The sequence below is a fragment of the Panthera pardus genome, unplaced genomic scaffold (genome assembly GCF_024362965.1).
Source record: "Panthera pardus isolate Hobbes unplaced genomic scaffold, ASM2436296v1 HiC_scaffold_19, whole genome shotgun sequence".
Taxonomy (NCBI): domain Eukaryota; kingdom Metazoa; phylum Chordata; class Mammalia; order Carnivora; family Felidae; genus Panthera; species Panthera pardus.
The window spans coordinates 7,725,954-7,745,528 of record NW_026526754.1 but is presented as its reverse complement, the minus strand read 5'-3'; the positions used below and the strand labels follow the sequence as shown (position 1 = coordinate 7,745,528).

General features: G+C 53.2%; 2 protein-coding genes across 7 annotated transcripts; both read right to left on the bottom strand.

Moving 5' to 3' along the window:
• Positions 1-2,101: 2,101 nt before the first annotated feature.
• Positions 2,102-6,364, bottom strand: NRN1L (neuritin 1 like). Of its 2 annotated transcripts, none has more exons than XM_019455547.2 (3): positions 5,991-6,364; positions 5,096-5,207; positions 2,102-4,961 (listed from the first exon to the last, which is right to left on the bottom strand). In XM_019455547.2, exons 1-3 carry the CDS (start codon positions 6,271-6,273, stop codon positions 4,676-4,678), a joined length of 681 nt encoding a protein of 226 aa, XP_019311092.1. In that variant the 5' UTR covers positions 6,274-6,364; the 3' UTR covers positions 2,102-4,675. The 2 variants fall into 2 exon arrangements, with proteins under 2 accessions (XP_019311092.1, XP_019311091.2); XM_019455546.2 differs by having other exon boundaries at positions 5,096-5,228; positions 5,991-6,120.
• A 75-nt stretch (positions 6,365-6,439) lies between these two features.
• On the bottom strand, positions 6,440-17,930 carry EDC4 (enhancer of mRNA decapping 4). 5 transcript variants are annotated; one of them, XM_019455527.2, is made up of 30 exons: positions 17,900-17,930; positions 17,649-17,808; positions 14,845-15,001; positions 14,400-14,511; positions 14,003-14,102; positions 13,552-13,741; positions 13,297-13,444; positions 13,106-13,210; positions 12,669-12,778; positions 12,494-12,577; positions 12,305-12,400; positions 12,112-12,214; positions 11,814-11,994; positions 11,654-11,726; positions 11,463-11,554; positions 11,197-11,396; positions 10,987-11,102; positions 10,742-10,910; positions 9,982-10,415; positions 9,793-9,897; positions 9,556-9,708; positions 9,430-9,466; positions 9,120-9,297; positions 8,848-9,003; positions 8,628-8,743; positions 8,366-8,531; positions 8,092-8,278; positions 7,780-7,999; positions 7,230-7,393; positions 6,440-6,980 (listed from the first exon to the last, which is right to left on the bottom strand). In XM_019455527.2, the coding sequence occupies exons 2-30, from the start codon at positions 17,731-17,733 to the stop codon at positions 6,788-6,790; spliced, it is 4,230 nt and encodes a 1,409-aa protein (XP_019311072.1). In that variant the 5' UTR covers positions 17,734-17,808; positions 17,900-17,930; the 3' UTR covers positions 6,440-6,787. The 5 variants fall into 5 exon arrangements, with proteins under 5 accessions (XP_019311072.1, XP_053762548.1, XP_019311074.1 ...); XM_053906573.1 differs by lacking the exon at positions 17,900-17,930 and having other exon boundaries at positions 17,649-17,893; XM_019455529.2 differs by lacking the exon at positions 17,900-17,930 and having other exon boundaries at positions 10,742-10,895; positions 17,649-17,893.
• Between the last annotated feature and the right edge of the window lie 1,645 nt (positions 17,931-19,575).

Sequence of the window (19,575 nt, the reverse complement as noted above, 5' to 3'; positions counted from 1 at the left end):
AGGATTGGTGAAGGTTAAGTCAGTCTTGCGCCTAGCTTCGGAGTAATGAGTTTTAAAATTTTTGTTATTGTTATTGAATTTAAGTGTATCCTGAGACTTTGCAAATCAAGTAGATTAAAAAAAAAAAAATGCTACCATTAAGACTTCTCTATAAGGGGCGCCTGGGTGGCTCAGTCGGTTAAGTGTCCAACTCAGGTCATGATCTCCTAGTCCGTGAGTTCGAGCCCCACGTGGGGCTCTGTTCTGACAGCTCAGAGCCTGGAGCCTGCTTCGGATTCGGTGTCTCCCTCTCTCTCTCTGCACCTCCCCCGCTCGCATTCTGTCTCTCTCTCTCTCTCTTAAAAAGTAAACATTAAAAAAATTTTTTAAAGACCTGTATAAGATCAGAATTATCTCACTACTTTACAATAAACTCAAACTGCCCGGGTAAAAAGTAGATGACACAGGTGATAAGGGCATTGTAACCTCCATCCATCTACCTCATTTCAGTCTGTTCATTTGTTAAAATATTGAGTATTTATTTCGTACGTGCAATTGTCTTTGTATAAGCCAATGTTATACTTTAAAGCTAAAAAATACATTAACACCAATAAAACATCATGGTTTGTTTTATGCAGTAGAGTTTCATAAAAGATTTTATTTAAGGGACACCCGGGGGGCTTAGTTGGTTGACTGTCCAATTTCAGCTCAGGTCATGATCTTGATCATGAGTTCCAGCCCCACATAAGGTTTGCTGCTGTCAGAGCAGAGCCTGCTTGGGATCCTCTGTCCCCCAACTCCCCCCCGGCCCTCCTCTGCTTGCACTCTCTCTCTCAAAAATAAACATTAAAAGGGGCTCCTGGGTGGCTCAGTCGGTTGAGCCATCAGTTTGGCTCAGGTCATGATCTTGTGGTTGGTGGGTTTGAGCCCCACTTTGGGCTCTGTTCTGGCAGTGCAGAGCCTGCTTGGGATTCTTTCTCCATCTCTCTGTGCCTCCCCACTCACACTGTCTCTCAAAATAAATAAAGAAAAGCTTTAAAAAATTAAATGTTAAAGAAAAAGATTTTATTTAAAAGACACCTTTAGGGGTGCCTGACTAGCTCAGTGGAGTGGATGACTCTTGATCTCAGGGTTGTGGGTTCGAGCCCCATACTGGGTGTAGAGATTACTTTTTAAAAAAATTAAAGGGGCACCTGGGTGGCTCAGTCCATTAAGCGCCTGACTTTTGATTTTGGCTCAGGTCATGATCTCACAGTTCATAAGATGGAGCCCCAAGTGGGGCTCTGTGCTGACAGCACTGAGCCTGCTTGGGATTCTCTCTCGGCCCCTCCTTTGCTAGAGCTCTCTCTCTCTCTCTTAAAATAAATAAACATTTTTTAAGCTATAAAAAAATGTTTTAATTAAAAAAAACCCTTTCAAAATCACTCCTCTCCCCCGCCCCCACAAAGAATCACTTCCAAAAGTCTAGTGTGATAATTAAGGGCCAAACAAACCTGGGATCATATCCTAGATACTTCCACAGCTGTGTGACTTTGGGCAAGACATCTCCCCTCCTTAAGCCTCATTTTTCTTATGTTTTATGGGGATCATAATCCTGACCCCACATCATTGTTGTGAAAGGTTAAAAGTAATATGAAATTCAATGGGGCACCTGGGTGGCTCAGTTGGTTAAACATCAGACTTTGGCTCAGGTCATGATCTCGTGGTTTATGGGTTCGAGCCCTGCATCAGGTTCTGCCCTGACAGCTGGGTGCCTGGAGCCTGCTTTGGATTCTCCCTCTCTCTCTCTCTGCCCCTACCCCACTTGTGCACTCTCTCTCTCTCTCTCTCTCTCTCTCAAAAATAAGTAAACATTTAAAAAAATTTTAATTAAAATAAGCGTCTCTTAATTTCCGCTCAGGTCATGATCTCACGATTTGTGAATGGAGCCCCACATCAGGCTCTGCACTGACAGCGAGGAGCCTGCTTGGGATTCTATTTCTCCCCCTCTCTCTGCCCCTCTCCCTGCTCTTTCTCTCTCTCTCAAAAATAAATAAATAAACTTAAAAAATAATAAGGAATTCTAGGGTTGATAAGGCGTAGAAATCCACACAACACCCCAGTTTTACAGACATTCAGCAACTTAATTCAACAAGTATTTATTGAGCCCTTGCTACTGCCAGGTGCTGGTCTGGGCTCTGGTAAAGATCAAAGGGCCTTGAGATGAAGAGGCATGTTAATGCAGAGGGACTCAGCTCTGGACATTCAGCCCCCAGGCTCTACCCTGAACAATAAGCTTTTCCATAGCCACAGAGCTGTAAATGTAAGACACATTATCACCATGATGCTCTGGGCTGGGCAGATGTGTCTGGAGCCCAGTCTGCCTATCAGCTCACCCCTCTCCTCCAGCTCTGGGATGAAACATACAAAGCTCTTAAGCCCTTGGCCAGAAAGCAGATTCTATCCCCACCCCCATGCACACACTCCAGGTCACTCACTTCCAGGGAAGAGCAGGGACTTAGCAAAAACCAGGGGAAAGTAGGGCACAGCAGGAGGATAGTAATCCCTCTGATGGCTGGCCATCACAGTTGGGCCCCTGCTCCTAGCCACCAATCAACAGTGGCTTTGAGAAGACTTTTGGGATTTGGATCCCCAGCATCATCCTGCCCAAAGTATGCCCAGGCTAGGTAAAGGGGCTGCCCCAAATGACATATCCTCCATGCTGAGGTCGTTCTTGGTCGAAGCTCTTATTGATATAACACTTTCTATGCTAGGCTTAGAGATTCTTTCATTCCACACACTTCTACAAGTGCAGCCTTTATACCCAGCCCAAAAGTGGGTGCTAGAGACATAAAGAATGAAGAATTCTGACCCAGACCCAAATAGTAGCAAGTCACTGTTATCAGTATTGAGACAGAAGACAGCCGGGGAGCTGTGTGGATCTGTAGGAGGCTTCTGATTCAGCTCGGAGTCAGGGTTATGAAGGAGGTGATACTGAACAAGAAAAGGAGTTCACCAGGAGGATATGGGGAAGGGTATTCTGAGTACAGAGAATAAATGTACAAAGACCCAAGGGAATAAAAGGCTGGCATTTCCTTCTGGAAAATTCTGGTCAAAGGGGGGCAGTTGTGGGAGGAGTTTTCTCCTGATTTTTCCCCTTCAAGTCATGTGAGAAGATGGGTAATGACTGGTTGGGAGATAAAAGTGGAGATAAAAGTACAGGTGAATGAAGCACAGAAGTCAAGGTAGGGCAGAGATTGCTGATTGAGGTATCTGAGCTAAGTGGAATGGGAAGGTGTTTGGGAAGCATGGATGAAGTAGGGCTCCTACATGTGAGGATGAAAGTCTCTGGAGGCACCTATCACCCTGGAGCCAAACAATGGTTCAATTAGGCCCGATTCTGTCCTGGGAACAATAGCTCCCCGGCATGGGCTCTAGTGTATACCTAGTCTGCCAAGCTCTAAATGCCAACCCTGATTCCTTTGGGCCCCTCTTGTAAAGCCCTGTCCAACTCAGCCCCATCCATTCTGACCTCTTCTATCACCCTCATCACATGCCTTCCCTGAAGGCTCCCCTGATGTCAAGGACTAGGTAGGCAGATCACTGCTCCATGCTCAAGCAGAAGGGAGTTGCAGGAGTGGACTGAAGCAACTGTGGGCAGAGCTGGTTTATGCAGGGCCTCACAGAATGAGGGCCTCATAGAATGAAAAAGAGCTTAACATCAGAATCAGTTCTCAGTTTTTAAAAATGGCAAATAAGGCAGAGGGAGTGTGAGCAGAAGTCAGTGAGTTCACGGCACTGCCCACACAAGTCATGGGGTGGTGGTGGAAGAATGACCGAGAGAGGGTCTCACCCTCTCTGAGGGCTCCTCCTTGCCTCAGGATTCTGCCCATGCAGATTCTTGCTCTTCGCCAGAGTGGACAGGGGCTCCTCACACGCATGCTCATTCCATGCTTCCAGAAAGTCTTCTGGGATTGTTGACTTCACAATGCATACCTCTTCTCAAAGAGCAAGCTTGAGTAGAGTCCAGAGGAATCCTCATTATGACCGCAGTTTCTGCAGCTCCAGGTCACCTCAGGGACTTGAATACAGACCCCAACAGGGACTCCCCACTTTCTGGAACAGGCTCCACTCAAGTAGATCAGGACCCCGGAGAGGGAGAGGACAGAGCACTTAATCTGTCTTGAAGGCTAAGGTGGTAGTTAGCAGAGGGAGGATGAGGTGGTGGCATGACAGGAATGTGGAGGCTGGAATGTGGGGATGGGGGTGGACTGGCTTGAGGAGCTTGGGGGTGAGGTGGTACACTCCACGCTCTCACCTTGCCTGTAAAGGCCAGGATATGAAGGGCAGGCAGGGGTAGGAATGACAGCCTGGGAGAACAGAGGAAGGCTGTGCATTCCGGTAGATTTCAGGTCACCACCAGAGCTCTTGGAACCTGCACACAATGGAAAGCTTTGCACAGCCAGCCCTGGGAAATGAGTGTCTGTAAGTAGAAAGATTGAGTCCCCTGTGGCAGCCATGGGCCCCACCCATCCAGTCCTGGGGATCAGCTTCTGGAGGCCTCCGCCCCAGCCAAGCAGGCTATAGCCAGAAGAAAGGAAGGAGCTTAGTACAAATATAAATACCTTTAATGAAAGCCAAGGGCACTCTGCAGAGCCCCAGCAGCAGCCACCAGAGCAGGGTAGGAGGCAGGGGTGCCGCTACTCCACTAGACTGGCTAGGCCAGAGGCCCTAGGAGGCAGGCAAGTGCCAGAGCAGCTGCCAGCAGTGGGGGTGCAGGGGCTGGGCTATGTGCAGACCCTGTTGCCTGCAGTGTCTCCTGGTTGGTCTCAGGGCCCGTGCCATGCTCCCTAATGCGCACAGGGGTGCCACACAGAGCATGCAAGTTATCCGGGTGTGGGGCGCGGCGAGCTTCTTGCTGTAGTGACTCCCACACGGCGGCAGCCTCCTCCGGACAGCGCAATAGGACTCGGGAGGCACAGATGTGGAAGTCATTCCAAGACCTGTTAAAGGCTTGGGGTTAGGGTAATTAGGTGGGGCAAAGAGACTTTTCTAATGGGAAGGAAAAGGTTCAGGCCCCAAGGGCCTGGTGGTGGGGGTCTGGTGATCAGGTGGCTGTCGTCACACCTACCCTTACCTGCAGACAGTCTCCAGTTCGCCTCCCAGGCCCATGCTGTCCCCCAAGCGGATGAGACATTCAGCAAAGCCCTGGTATATGGTGTCACAGCCCCCTGGGCCTGTTGCAGCTGCTGCCAGAGGAGATACAAGGACTAGGGGTGGGGGTAGAAAATGGTTGATAGCATGACTCGCCTGGCTCCCCTTCCCCGCTAAGCCCCCAGGGGCTTGTTTACCTGAGTATGCTCTGGGGACGTGACTCAGCGTGAAACAAAGGTACCCAAGAGAACCAAGGGGCATGTCTGGTGATCACCTGCATTGACCGCCCCACCTCTAGATGCAATGGGGACAGGATACATAGAGAGGGGGAAGAAGGTGTCCCATCCCAAGGGGCTGACTCTTCCTCTGAGCTTCTAGGGTTGCAGGCCAGGTGAGGATGTTCCAAATGCAGGAGTCAGGACACAGAGAGGAGGGGCAGAATCCAGGGCTATTGGGCTTCCTGAACTGTCCTGCAGCCTAGATAAGCTTTGCCTGGCCTTCCCACCCCATCCCCAAAGACAGGTGTTTTCAGCCAGGTAGAACAGGATACAGGGGTCAGGATCTAGGTGAGACCCTAACAGAGGACCTCAGGGGTCCCACAGCTGGTCTAAGAGTCCCATCACATCCTATGTCTCCATTTATCAGAAAGGGGCTGTGGAATTTCAGGGTCCTTTCCCCACGACTAGGCCTCAGTTCATGCCCATTTTGCATCCTGAAACCACTGGAACACGTTATTCCTTCGCTGGAGCCCTTGCACCTCCTCTCCAGCCTGGTTCTCAGCACTCAAGGCTGTGCCTCTGCTCCCACACACCCTATACCCAGACTGGGGAGAGTGTGCCGCCCGGTTGCCAAGCTGGGTCTGGCACTCCCGCACTCACCAAGTGGTAGCAGCAGCAGCAACAGCCCCAGCACACCGGATGGTCGGGGCAGTCGCTGGAGGTGGTGACAGGAGGAGTAGCTGCGCATCATCCCCGGCTGGGAGCCTAGTGCCTGAGCTAGCAGCTTGCAAGCGCAGCCCTTCGGCCCAGCCTCCGGAAGAAGGGCCTGTGATTGGATGGGAGTCGGGGGCGGGGCCCAAAGCCAGCTGGCGGCCCCACCCCAGTAGGGAGATAGGCAAAGGCGGGTAGGGACCAAAGAGAGAAGAGCTGGGGACACAGGCATTGCAGAGCTGACCCCAGGGCCCTGTCTCAGAGATGGAGAAGGGTTTCTGGGAAGAAAGTTGCGCAGATGAGGGTGGGCATCCAGGCACCTGGGTTAGCCTAGACAGAACTCCACACAGGGAGGAGACGGAAGAGAGAACAGAGGCCCTTATCAAAGTTACACCAAATGCACACACATGCTCCATTTTATTCCAAAAGCATTTAATTGAATTTCTCAACATTTTTCAAAAACAAAAAGATCCAAATCGGAGGTAAAAAGGAATATGGAAAATTCAACTCAAGTGGTGTCACGATCTCAGGGGTCATGCTCCAGGCATGGCAGAACCCAAGAAGGCACAATACCCACCCTGGGCCCAGCCAAAACCTGCTGGCTACCACAACCTGTAGACCACATCCAGTGCTCTCCCCTCAAACACCCCAGAGGTGGGAGCCTAAGCAGGTAAAAGGACAGACACTAGCCTAAGCCTGTGTGCTGGCCTTCAGTGCCTCCCCACCCCTGGGCAAGGCAGGCTTAGCTAAGGGAGGCTAGGGGTTACAAGGCCGTGCAGCATGAGGCTGAGACGCCGGGCCACTTTGCCAAGTGAGTTGTGCGGCTCAGCCTGCAGGAACTGAAAGAGCTTCTGGCGCACCTGGGCCATGACGGAGCCCATGTGGTCCCGAGTGATGGGGTCACTGTGGTCCAGGTGCATCACAGCCTCTTCCAGGTAGCTGTGGTGGAAGAAAGGGACAGGATACAGGTGGGTTCCGGCAAATGGGAGTGCCCCCTAGTGGCACTGAGGCCCAGAGGGACGGCTGATGGGGGGTGGGGGGGGGGTGGGCGGGGAAGGGTCCTCAAAGTCTGAGATGGGTGGGAACAGAGATGGGAGAAAATTAGGAAGCAGAGTCAGGCAGAAGTCTCTGCTTTGAACTGCTCCCCCACCTTCACCCCAGCCTGTCTCCTGACCTGAGTCCACTCACCTGAGCTTGAGGTCAGTTCGAGTACCAAGGTCAGAGGCCAGCTGCTGGATGAGGGAAAGGAGCACAGGCTGGGAGAGTGGGCAGGGTGGCTGCCCAAAAACCTGCCCTGGGTCCACAGTTTCACACACATACAGCACCAGGTTCAGGTCAGCAGCCGTCAGGGCCTAGGGTAAGAACAGTATTTATAGCTAATGTCAGAATGGAATACCTACTTGTCTGGCTGTGTGGCCAGGGAAATAATGACCAGGGTAGGGTACCGAGGGCTCCAGAGGGGGATGCTCAGGGGCCCAGAGACAGTAATATAGGGATGTGTTGTTACTTTAAGAGATCAGGAGAGGTTTCCTAAGAAGGGTAGTCATGAAACAAGGTAGACTGAGGTAAAAAGACCCTGGAACCAGGCAGAGAAGTAGGGGGAAATGGCCAGAAAGGCCAAAGAGAACCAAGAACAGCCTGTTAGGGTCAGACTGCCCAGAGCCTGACAGGTAGAGTATGGTGTGTGGGCCTTGTCAGGAAACACCTAACCCCTACCTGGACCTAATGCCTGGCGTACCTGCTGGAAGGCCTGATTGAGGTGGCCCTGCTGCAGCAGCTGTAGAATATGGGCTTGCTGGGCCTGGCAGTCGAGGTGGGCAGCGGGGACAGGTGTGCCAGCAGCTGAACGCATGGCCTGCATGATGCTAGACGTGACAGCGGCCTGTTGCTCCTTAAGTGCTACACTCACCTCACCTTTAACGATGCGCTGTACCTGTGCTAAAATTGACTCCTGCAGGCTGCAAAGGGAAGTGAGGGAGATGAGGTAGATAAGAAGTCCCATCTGGCACTTTCAAAACACACCACCTTGCCCAGCACCCTGCCCACACACCTGCCCACAGCCACGTGCAGCTGGTGCTGCACCTCAGCCCGAACGCTGCTGGATACAGTGGCTGCCATCTGCTCAGTGGCACCCTGCAGTGTGCTGACCAGGCCTCGCAGCTGGGCCAACACGGGCTCCCGTGCTTCCTGTTCTCGTGCCTTCCGGCTCTTCATGTGGCTCTCTAGCTGCTGCAAGTCTGAGAGGTCACCATAGGGGCCATGAGAGGGATAGTGGGGGAGAGGGGGCCAGCCCCTCCCACCTTGAAGCATATGACCCCACTCACATTCTTGCGTGCCCAGTCGGAAGCTATCATTGATCTGCTGGAACATGGCCTGGCAGCTCTTCTCAAAGGCTGGCAGTACCACGCTCTGGAAGGCTTCACGGTAGGCAGACTGCATTGGCCCCTGTAATGTGTCTGCAGCTGCTCGGGCAATGGCATCTGTCAAGTTCTGGGGGAAGAGGGAAGGCTGAGTTGAAAGGCTGAGCCCAAGTTGGCCTGACCTGGCCCACCAACCACCAATCTGTCATCTGGGGCCCTACAGCACCTTGGACTTTAGTAGCTTGGAGATATTCTCTTTCATGCTACCCTCCACAGCTGTGAGCTTGGTGGCCACAGAATTGCTCAGTTGGCCTGCCACTGGCTCCAAACTCCTGGAGACACCTGGGGCAGGGTGAGAAGGAATAGGTAGAGCCATGAAAGGCAGATTGACAGATAGGAAGCCCCACTCCCACCTGGCCCACCCAGAGTCTCCACACAAAACTCACATGGAGGCACAGTCTTCTTGATCTCATCCCGTATGCTGCGCTCTAGCCGACCAGCTATAGCTGAAGACAGTGCCTGGGACAGCTGTTGCGTCAGCTGCTCCTGCAGCTGCCCACCCCGCTGCTGCCCCTCAGCCAGTGCCCGCTCCAGCCGCCGCTCTGCGTTGTAGCTAAGGAATAGGCCTGAAGCGGGTCCCACATCCCTTCCTGGGGCCAAGAATGCTGCTGCTTCAACCGACCCCTGTGCCATGCCATGCCGCAACCCATAAGGATACGGTCTTGCTCATGCCGTGACTCTAGGGCGCGTTCTACGTGGCCCGTGACTGTGCTCTGCAAGCCTTCAAGTTGGGTGCAAAGACGCTGCAGCAATTCTTCCTGGCTGTGCCGCAGCTCTGCCAGCTCTCTCTGCTGTTGCCAAATTAGTGCTGGCCAGTCTTCAGGAGCTTCTGCCACCTGCCAGAAGCACTGACAATCAGGTGATGCCGCCCCCTACATTCTCACCCACCAGACCAGGGAATGGCCCAGAGCCCTTCCCACCGTCACAGGGAGGATTCTCAGAAATGGAAAAGGTGTTACTTCACTTACCTGGTGCTCCATGAGCCGGGATCCTATGGCCGAATCCCTGCCATGGGCAAGAAGCACCTCAGGCTACGTCAGGCACGGCAGCCTGGGAACCACCCCTCTCCCTGGCCCCAGGACCCCACCCCCTACCCGTCATCTTTCTTGCCCTTTCTCTTAAGCTTGGGTGAGGCTCGAGGAGATCCCTTGGTCTTCCAGTCCTTGGCTGGCAGCCGTGGAGTGGGAACTTTGGTGCCAAAGCCCCCTGCAGCAGAGGCAAGGCTGGCCACTTCATCATCATGGTCACTGTAGGAAGGGGAAAGAGAAAGATAAGCACCTACCTACTTGCTGGCTCTCCCTATGAGAGGAATAGTGTAGGGTGGCACCAACCTTTGCTCAGCACTGGCATCCTGGCTATCATGTTGCTGCAGGAGGTGATAAGGTGGTCGGTGGAAGGCCAGGCTCTTGTGCTTCTCCTGGAGGCCATTCCTGGGACTGAAGGAACAGGCCAACTCAACAGTGCATGACTCTATCTGAAACCCCTACCACCAGCACACTTTGTCCTGCCAGGCTCCTCACCTCTCTGCCAGGCTGCTGCAGGTCTCACGAGTAATGTCTGGTGCCGTAGGCCAGACCTGATTGTCAGGGGCTGTGGCTTCCTGGGTCAAGGCTGCCTCCAAAAGGGAAGGGGTACTATGCCGATCCCCATCCCCAGGGCCTCCATCCAGGCCAAGCTGAGAGCCAAGCTCAGATGCTGGCCGGGGCCGTGGGGACAGCAGGTGTAGCGCTGAGGCAGCCGAGGCCATACTATCTGGTTCAAGACCCTCAGGAGCAGAGGAGACAAAACCACGGGAGAGGGCCTCAGATGCAATCTCAGGGATGTCCTGGGACAGGGCAGTGGAAGCTGAGGAGATAACATCAGGGGAGCGGGTACGGCTAGGGGAAGCCTGGGGTAGCCCCAGGGGCTCCACTTCCTGCAGCTCCAGTGATAGTGCAGAAGCAGCAGTAGGCACCTGAGGTGGAGCAAAGATGGGACTTAGGTGGTGGGACATGGGGATGGGAGAGCACAGAGATGAGGCCCTGACGTTTGTAGAGATGAGACACTGCAGTGGGGGATGCAGATCAAAAATCCCACAGCCCGGGAGGGGAGGAGATAGGAAAATAGGCTATGGGAGGTAGAAATATAGGATATAGGTTGAGAAGTTGCCCTCCAGGGAACAGGGAAGGCTGGAATGACCTCAGAGAAAGGCCTCAGGTGCTATGGGAGTAGAGTGCCACCAAGCTTCCCACAACCAGCTACCTGCCACCCTGTACTTCATACACACTCCTACACACACACCTGTCCAGGTGCTTTGGGAGTCAGTTTGTCAGCTGGACCTGGGAGCAAGCTAGGCAAGAGGCTACGCGGGCTTGCCTGCAGGCTGCTGCTGCTGCTCATTGTCAAACTGCCATCCAGCTGCAACTTGGGGCTCAAAGTCAGCTCCTCGGGTGGCCTGGTGGCAGGAAGGCTAAGGTATAGCAGCCAGAGTTTGGTATCACCTGGCACCAGCCCCTGCCATCCCCCAACCCTGAGCCTCGCTTCACCTGGGCAGGGAGGGGTCCACAGCTGAGGTACTGCTCATGGCAGACACAGCTGTAAGAGAGGAGGAGCTGGAGCTGGAGCTGCTGCTGCTGTTGCTGTTGCTGGGGGAGGCAGCAATCTGGGGAGAGGCAGGGGATCAGCACTATATGGCCTGCAGGTGGGACATTCCCGGGTCCCCTTGCCCTGAGCCCCACACTCCTCCACCAGCATACCTGCTGCAGGGAGGTGCTAGGTGTCATGAAGGCGTCAGGTGTCATCAGCTTGGGCTTGGTCTCACTGCTCAGACTGAGGAAGTCAGCAGGTGCAGGTAGCTCCACTATGCGTCGGAGGTCAGGCTGGGAGCCTTGGGTAGCTGACCCCAGGCCCTCAGAGCCCAGTTCGGGCCGAGACTCTCCAAATGCTGTGGGGAAAGCTGCCACTTGAGTCAGATCTCAGAACCTGGTCAGTCTAACCTGCTTCCCTCTTACTCCTCACTCACCGAAGTCCTCATGGGCAGTGTGGGTGGGGAGTGGGGCCACCACATCAGGGTTCAGCTGTGGCTGGAAGCGGATCTGTACGTCTTGCAATGCCCTATAGGCAGAGAAGAGAGTAGGAGAGGACTCAAAGGGGCCAGAGCAGTAGGGTGGGGAGGGGCACAGACAGGGCACTGGTACTTCCCAACGTACTCACTTAGTATGCACACAGAAGAGTTTGATGAGCACACCAGCTGCAGACTCCACAGCACCAGCTCCGTGGGTTCCATCTACAAAGACAGTGTGGGCAACTAAGCCTGGCCCTCTCTGACTCCACACTTCCCTACATACATATACCCTGACCTTGACCAGCTCACCAGCCCCTAGGCTGTCATTCTCTTCCTCAGCAGGCAGCACTTCAGTGTGCCGCAGCCGGCAGCGACTCACAACCTGGATACCGAAGCTCAGCACAGGATGGGTGAGCAGGAACTCAGAGATGGAGCTGAAGCAGGCACGGCCCTCCTCCTGGTTCTGCAGCAGTTCCATCACGTAGAGGACCTGCACAGAGAGTAAACTCACAGCTGAGCCCAGTGGCTGTGAGGGTTGTGGATGTGCCCAACACCCCTGCTGCCCTGAAGATACCGGCTCTGCCCAGGGTGCCCCACTATAGGTTACCTTCCGTTGCACATCGCTGAGAATAAGGTATTCAGCTGAGAGGTCCAGACAAACCTTGAGGCTGGGGGGCACACTCACTGAGCTAAAGATATCTGGGGAGAAACTGAGGGGCCGGGGAGGCAGGATTAATGAGACAGAGAGTGGAAATAACCCACATCCATAACTCTGCTGCCCCTAGCCAGCCTCTGCTTACCGAATTGTCTGCAGACAGGTCCAGGACACTGTGCACCACATCTTTAGCTCTCGATTCTGGTCAGCGCCAGTAATAAGGAACCTCCAGAAAGGGACTCTGCAAAGCACCAAGGCATCGAATAGCTGGCTGGGCCCCCTACTGGAGAATTAAGGTCCAGCCCACTACCCACCTGCCTGCCCACTCACTCACTCAGGGTCCTGTTTCTTATGGTTGTCACAGAACAGGAGGCAGGAAAGGGACCTCCCATCATGAGGCTTCCATTCGTGCAGACACCTGCAAGAAGGCAGATGATGGGTCTGAGTGAATGATCTGGTCCTCACCTTGGTGGGGGAGGGGTGTCTCGATCCCTCAGGCTCTGCCTTACCTTGGTTCATCCTGCCCCTCAATGTAGATCTGCCAGAACTTGACAAAGCCATCATGGCTTGCAGTAGCCAGGACAGTCCCATCGGGTGAGAGGGCCCCTTCACTTAGACACTGGGAAGAACCCAAAGAGCCTTGCTTTGCCACCTGCCTAGTGGTGGGAGCAAGCCCTTCTCAGGTGAGGATGGTAGTGAGCTAAGCTGACCCACAGTGGGTGCGTACGTTTTTATGAAAGACCGATTAAATGGATGACTGTACAGAAGATCAGACCCCTAGGCTGAAGCCAGGCTAGGCAGGCATTCCATAGGTAAGGGTCACTTTGTGTTCAGAGTTCCCACGGGCAGAGTGCCAGTAAAGCCACCTGGGCAGGTGTGTTCAGGGGACAGATGAGGAACATAAGGAAAGTGGGGAGAGCAAGGAGGCAGTCAGTTGCAGGCTTACCGTGCTATGGCCTTTGACCACGATGAAGCCTTGCTTGATCTGGCTGACACGCACAGGCCAGGTGCTGTGGTTGGAGCGGAGCATGTCCAGGTCCCACACCTCAGCCTGCAGGGTACAAGATGAGTGTTCAGCCCATGCCCACACCATGGACGCTCTGTCCCCTCCTCTCCCCTCATGCATGGTTCCCTCACCCGGTCCTCATGCAACAGGGCCACCGTTGGGCTGCCCTCCTCACAGCAGTCCTCACTCTCCTCAGGGATGAAGGGGCACCAGATGATCCTACGGAAGTGGTTCAGTGGTGTACCCTCTGGCTGCTGGATGTGGACCAAGATCTCTTCTCTGAGCAGGGCGTTAAGGGCTAAACAGGTGGATGATGAGGTGTGTCTGGTAGCCCCAGTCCCACCCACCTTTCTTCAGTCCCCCATCCCACCCCAGGGAAAGGATACTGAATTTTGCCATTAACTAGAGCCAAGCGCCACACAAACAGGTTGCCTGCCTCATCTAGGCAGGCCAGCTGTGAGGAATTCAGGTGTGCAAAGGCCAGATCAGCCACGCTGCCTGTGAAGCCCTTGAGCAGGGTCCGCTCCGAAGTGCTTACACTGATCACCCGCACCATCGCTGAGCCATTGTTGGCAGCTGGAATCAGAAGAGCAGTAGGCCACTGAGTAAGGCCCAGGCAGTGGCAGAGAAGCCCTGCCCTTGCCTGCCTCATTGTCACTACCAGTCTCAAGCTCAGTTTTCCCGCTTGGCTCCCCAAGGCCTGTCTGAGGTGGGGGCAGCACAGATAAGCCTTCTATTGTACCCTAAAGGCTGAGTGGGCTGAATGGCCTGACAGTGGATTTGCATCTCTGAGGCTTCTAGCAGAACAGCTCCCTCCTCTCCCCTGCCCCTACTCACCCCGAATGGCATAGGCCAAGAAGGAGTTGGACACAGCAATCAGGTTGCCGTAGTAGTATTTCTGCTCCCAGTCATACTTGGCCACAGGCTGGATTTTCACCTGAGAAACAAGGGTGAGAAAGGTTGTAGAGGCTGAGGGCTAGGTTAGTTCTGCCAGAGCCCAGTTGGTCCCCAGCATCCCTGGGGACAGAAGATGCCCTATGTGTGAGCCCAGCCACACATTCACAACTCTTGAGGCCAGATTCCCACAGAGATTGGCAGCTAACCCTGGCTTTCTGAGACTGAGGCACACTACCTGTCAAGTTGGTTCCCATAGGAATTGGCAACATGGGTTAGGGGAGGGAAAGGCTGAACATGTCCCCATCCACCATACATGCCACAACATCCTGGCACCCACCTTGTTGCTGCCCCGTGCCTTGCTTGAGATGCTAGAGTCACTGCTGGCCACAATCTCCACCTCCTTGGCCAAAATCCCAATGCACGTAGAGCTGTCATCTCCTGAGAGGCAGCTATGGGAAGGGATGAACAAGCTTGACTCCTGTTCTCACAAAGTCTCAATGGGCATGGTCGGGAGGGGGAGAGAATACAACCACTCTAGTAAAGGTGTCAAGTCCCAGGTGCTCAGCTATGCCTAGTCTACTGGTCCCCAAACCCATAGTTCCCTTTGCTCACCTCCCTCCTTGGTAATGGGCCTATTTCCATGCTAAAATGGAAGCTCAAACTTCAGATCCAGGCCAAGCTCTTTAGCTTGTCCTTTCCTCTCACTCTAGCACAAATATAATGTGATTAAGTGCATCATCCCAAAGACCCAGCACCACCACTGCCATTTCCCAGACACTCACATGACCTGCTTTTCCTGAAGATTAATAGGTGGCATGGCCCGGAGACCAGACTTGTTTGTTGAAGTACCATCACCTGAGCAGAGGGGGTCTGGGACCAGAAGCCCATTGAGATCTCCATTGTAGGCATTAGATGGCCGCTGGCTCTCTGCACTGGGACCTGGGGATAGAAAGGGCTGCTCTGAAGGTTGTTCCACCTGCTCACTGGCCTCTCCTCCTGTAGAATTTCATTCAAGAACCATGAGGTGCTCTAGGAACATTGCACTGAGGGAGCCATGTCAGTGGGGAGGAGGGCCCTTGGTTCATCTTTTGTTCCATAAACTCTGATAGTTAACTCAGTCTCTGCCAGGACCAAAGATGTGCATGGGGCTCTTCTACCTGAAGGAGGAGTAAAGCTATCAAGAACCTGGTGAAGTCAATTAATACTCAGGCTTGGGTCGGCACAGAGGGGCTCTGCGTACTTCAGGGAAGGCATGGGAAGGGTCAGGACAGACTTCATAGAGGAGATGCCATCACAGCCTGTGTGGCTGGAACACACAAACAGGAAAGATGGAGGGAAAACAAGCTACAGAGGTCTCAGGTATGAATCTTGGGTGCTTAAATTCTCCCTGTAGCAATGAGAGCCACAGAAGAGTGAGTGTGTGTGTGTGTGTCTCTCTCTATATATATATACATACATACACACACATATATCTTTTTTTTTTTTTTTGAGAGGGAGAGTGAAAGAGCACATGCGTGCACATGAGCAGGGGAGGGGTGGAGGGGGAGAGAGAGAATCCCAAAGAGGATCTACGCTGAGAGGACAAGGAGCTCAATCCCACTACTGTGGGATCATGACCTGAGTTGAAATCAAGATTCAGAAGCACAATCGACTGAGCCATCCAGGTGCCCCTAGAGAGCCACAAAAGAGTTTTAAATGGGAAGGTGACATGGTCTGCTATGGCCAAAAGACTGACTGCTTTAAGTCAGCATGTAGCATAGTTGAGAATCCAAGTAAGAGATACCAGGTCCTAGACCAAGATAGTGGTAGAAGATAGACAAGCGAGATGGACTCCTAACACATGAAAGGACATCAATAAGGAAGTAAGAAAGAAAGGAACCTGCCCCTCACAGAAATGGCTCAGAAGACGAACCACCTTGGGCATGTAAACTCAGAAAGAATGGACATGAAGGAGTTGGGACAAAGTAAAGAGAAACTATAGTCGGAAAAGACAGCATTTCAGTTGTTTGCCATTGGCTGTTTCAAGCACCCTCACAGTCTCAGAAACCACCCTAAAACTCCCAGGTGACAAAGAAACTAGGGCTCCACATTGAAAAACATGGTAAGTTTCTAGTCACAAGACAGTATGGAGTTTGACATGGTGCTCCATTGAGAGGAGACCAGCAAGAGCTACTTGGAAAACTGGGCAATTAGGTACCAATCAACAAATAAGGAATTAAGTGGAAAGCCTGCAGGACACTTCACTTGGATCAGAGCCACTTCAGCTGTTCAGGGAGAGGCTGGCCACTCTTCCTCCCAGGCAAGCTACCATGAAGACAAACAAGCTACAAAATACTGGCCACATCAGACTCTACCAAAGCTTTGTGCAGTCTAGTCTGCACAGAGGGGATGAGCAGGAGAGGTCCAAGCCAAGCTCACAAGTAAAGGGAGCACACATTCCAGGTCTGGGATGAAGTGCTTAGTGGTTTCAGGCAGCAGATGGATTTTCCTCAGGGGGTAAGGGGCAGCTAAACCCACCCAGGGTGAGCACCAGTGCCTGCTTCCAAAAGCAGCCAGTTTGGGCCTCCCAGCAGGTTTAAGAACAGGGTCCCAGGAAACACCAATTCTCAGCTGTGGTCACTGCATACCCACACCACCATCACCAGCCAATCTTTCAACCACTACAACTTTTCACAGGTTCCTGCACCTGCCAGGAAACTTTGGTGCCTTCACACATTCTATTTGTTCTTTGCAGAATGCCATTCTTGACACTCAATCACCTGTTCATATTATAACACCTAACCTAAACACTGTCTTCGGTCTCATATCTGTTCTCAGGCACTCTCCAGCCCCAACCCCATCTACCATATCTCCATCACAGTACCAAAATACTCCTTTTTTTCAATGACAATTCCATGATGTTACAACCTCATTAGCTCTCTATGTTCTCAAGGCTCCTTGAGGGCAGGAGCAGCTCTATCACTACAAGCCCAAGTAAAGTTTAAGTAAATAGAAATAAACTAGGGCTTGCAAATGTTTGTAGCCTAATCCAATCAGTGTCATGCAGTCTGTGATTTGCTTTAATCCCAGAAAGGACACGGAAATGGGGCTGGTCATCTTTCTCCTGAAAATCAGTTTTAGAACAGCAGACCTCGAGTCTGTATTCCAGAGTGAAGGGCGAATTGCAGAGGGGGACCAGTGGCTCCTCAGCCCAGCGCCTAGGTCTAGACCCAGAACTCCGCACACCGAGGCCAGACCAGACCTCAGAACTATGGCACAAGGATAGGGAACCTGAGCTAGCCCCAGTAACACTACAGACCTTGGGGCCAGGACACGAACCGAGCCCTGCGGATTCAGAGAAGGAGTCTCACCTTCAGCAGAGACGCTGAAGGACGCGAGGCAGAACGGCCCGGCTCAGGAATGGGAAGGGATTTGCACCCTTGACGGGCACGGTCAGCAATTTACCGCTCCAACCCCCGTCTTGCCTCACCAGCCAAGGAGGATGCGGAATTGGTCCTGAGAGACCTGTGGGCCCTGAGGACGGCCCAGACCCGCGCCGCCCTTAATGCCCGCTCGCCGAGAGCCCACCCCTGGTGTACTGGCTCACCCCCCGCGGGCCGGTCCAGCTTGAGGATGTCCCGCAGGTGCTGCGTGGCGTCCTCGATGTCGATGCTCGCGCAGGAGGAGGCCATGGGCCCAGGCGCAGGCGCCTCGTCCACGCCGCGTTCGTTTCGCTACCTCCGCGCAGAGTGCAGCCGCGCACAGCCCTGCCAGGACCAGACAGCAAGACAGCGGTCACTAAACTCGGTCCACCCGCCGCCCGCAAACCGCCGCCCGCGCCGCGTCCCTGTGCCCCACCAGCACCACCAACCGCCTCCACTTCCGGCCCGCCAGAGCCCTGGCTCCCGGAACCTGCGCAGGGTGAAGAAGAAAGGTTCCGGGCTGGGGGCGGAAGCTTCACCCCTCCCGGACCCTTTGGTCAACGGGTGAGGTAAATCAACCTTCTTCAGGGCTGAGGCAGAGCAAATATCTACGTAGTGAACTGCCCAAATCCCTGTGCACCTTGGGACATCCCGTCCAGTTTATGTCGATTACCAGAACATGAACTCATTGAGCCCAGAACTGGATCAACTTAGCCACCCAGGTTAGTCCCTCAGACCCTATCCAGGAAAAAGGTGAATTGGTAGGCCTCCCCTTTGCGAAATGGGGCAGGGCGACCCAAGGCCTCAGGGGAATTGTAAACCCAGGAATTTTAAGGGGAAGATAGTCAAATCACAAACATCGCATTGTTACTTAATATCCCCCAGCATCCCCTGCCCACTCAGGCCTGACAACCTCAGGCAGGAAGAAAGAAACCAGAGTTTACAAACACCTCTTTATTGCAGAAATTTCAGGCACAGGTACATGGAAGAAGCTGTATTGCAGATTTTATACAGGGTGGTTTAAGAGGCAGCAGGCATCTACCTCTCTCCCAACCCCCATTCCCCCAAACACATAGCATCCTAAATCAGTCCCACTGAAATCTCCTAAGTGTGGTCTTCTAAACACAGTTCATCATCCAACCCTGTACCGAGGGTAGCCAGGCAACTTGTGGGGGGTCTGAGGAAGTCCTTGGCCTCCATCCATAGTGCAGGGGGAAAGGGCAGTACAGGTCAGGCTTAACTGTGGAGCCCTCACCAATCTTAAAACCCCTAGCAGGGCACCAGCCCAAGACTTGGGTTTGGTTCTAGCTTTTGGTTGCGATCTTGCCACCAGACTTTGTAACACCAGAGGTCTTAGGGCTAAGGGCTAGATTTGTAATGGGCAAGGCCTCTGTCCCCCAAACTGAGCAGAAACTGCCCTGATAGTTAATATTTCCTGGGACTTGAAGAAAACGTGAAGGTATGTGGTGAGGCAGGAAACAGAAGGCTTAGAGATGCCTTGCAAAGGTCTGAGGGGTATGAAGTCCCAAAGCACAAATCCCTCAGTCTCAGACTGCCTAGTTTCATAGCTCTAGATCTGTACCCCAGCCCAACTGGGCCTGGCTCTGCACTCTGCAGGCAAATGGAGGCTGACTGTTCTGGGCACTCACCTCTGGGCAAGGATATCCAAAACTGGATACAAAACTGGAGCTGCCCTCTGCTTGGCTTGGGGTTTATGGGGCCCCCTGGATGTGATCCTGACTGTTCTGGGGGTAGAACAGGATATTCTCCCTCAAACCTTTGCTCATTTTATACAGGGTAGTTTTGCTGAGCCCTCAGCCCAGAGCTCCTGAGCTTGATGAGTCATTTTTTCAGTGGGATTCTAGATCATCTCTATTACCAGAGCCCTGACCTACCCAATGTAGGAGTTGTCAGAAGTGACTGCAAAGGCTTCAGTGCAAGGGAAGCTTCAGGCCAGACCCAAGCTGTCTGCAGCTCAGTTTTCCAGGACCAGGTGGGCTGAGGTGGGGCATACTATGCCCTAAAGGCTTCTGAGAGAAGCTATCTGGGAATGCTGCTTCAGCAGTTTCTCTTTGTAACATGTATTGCTGAGTTGGGGGGAGAGGTGGGAAG

Coding starts and splice junctions, on each gene's coding strand:
- NRN1L (XM_019455547.2), bottom strand. CDS start 6,273: ATGCCTGTGTCCCCAGCTCTTCTCTCTTTGGTCCCTACCCGCCTTTGC. Junction 5,208..5,990: donor GCTGCTGCTGCTACCACTTG/GTGAGTGCGGGA, acceptor CTCCTCTGGCAG/CAGCTGCAACAGGCCCAGGG. Junction 4,962..5,095: donor GAACTGGAGACTGTCTGCAG/GTAAGGGTAGGT, acceptor AGCCTTTAACAG/GTCTTGGAATGACTTCCACA.
- EDC4 (XM_019455527.2), bottom strand. CDS start 17,733: ATGGCCTCCTCCTGCGCGAGCATCGACATCGAGGACGCCACGCAGCAC. Junction 12,215..12,304: donor ACCTGTCTGCAGACAATTCG/GTAAGCAGAGGC, acceptor CCGGCCCCTCAG/TTTCTCCCCAGATATCTTTA. Junction 11,727..11,813: donor GAATGACAGCCTAGGGGCTG/GTGAGCTGGTCA, acceptor CTGTCTTTGTAG/ATGGAACCCACGGAGCTGGT.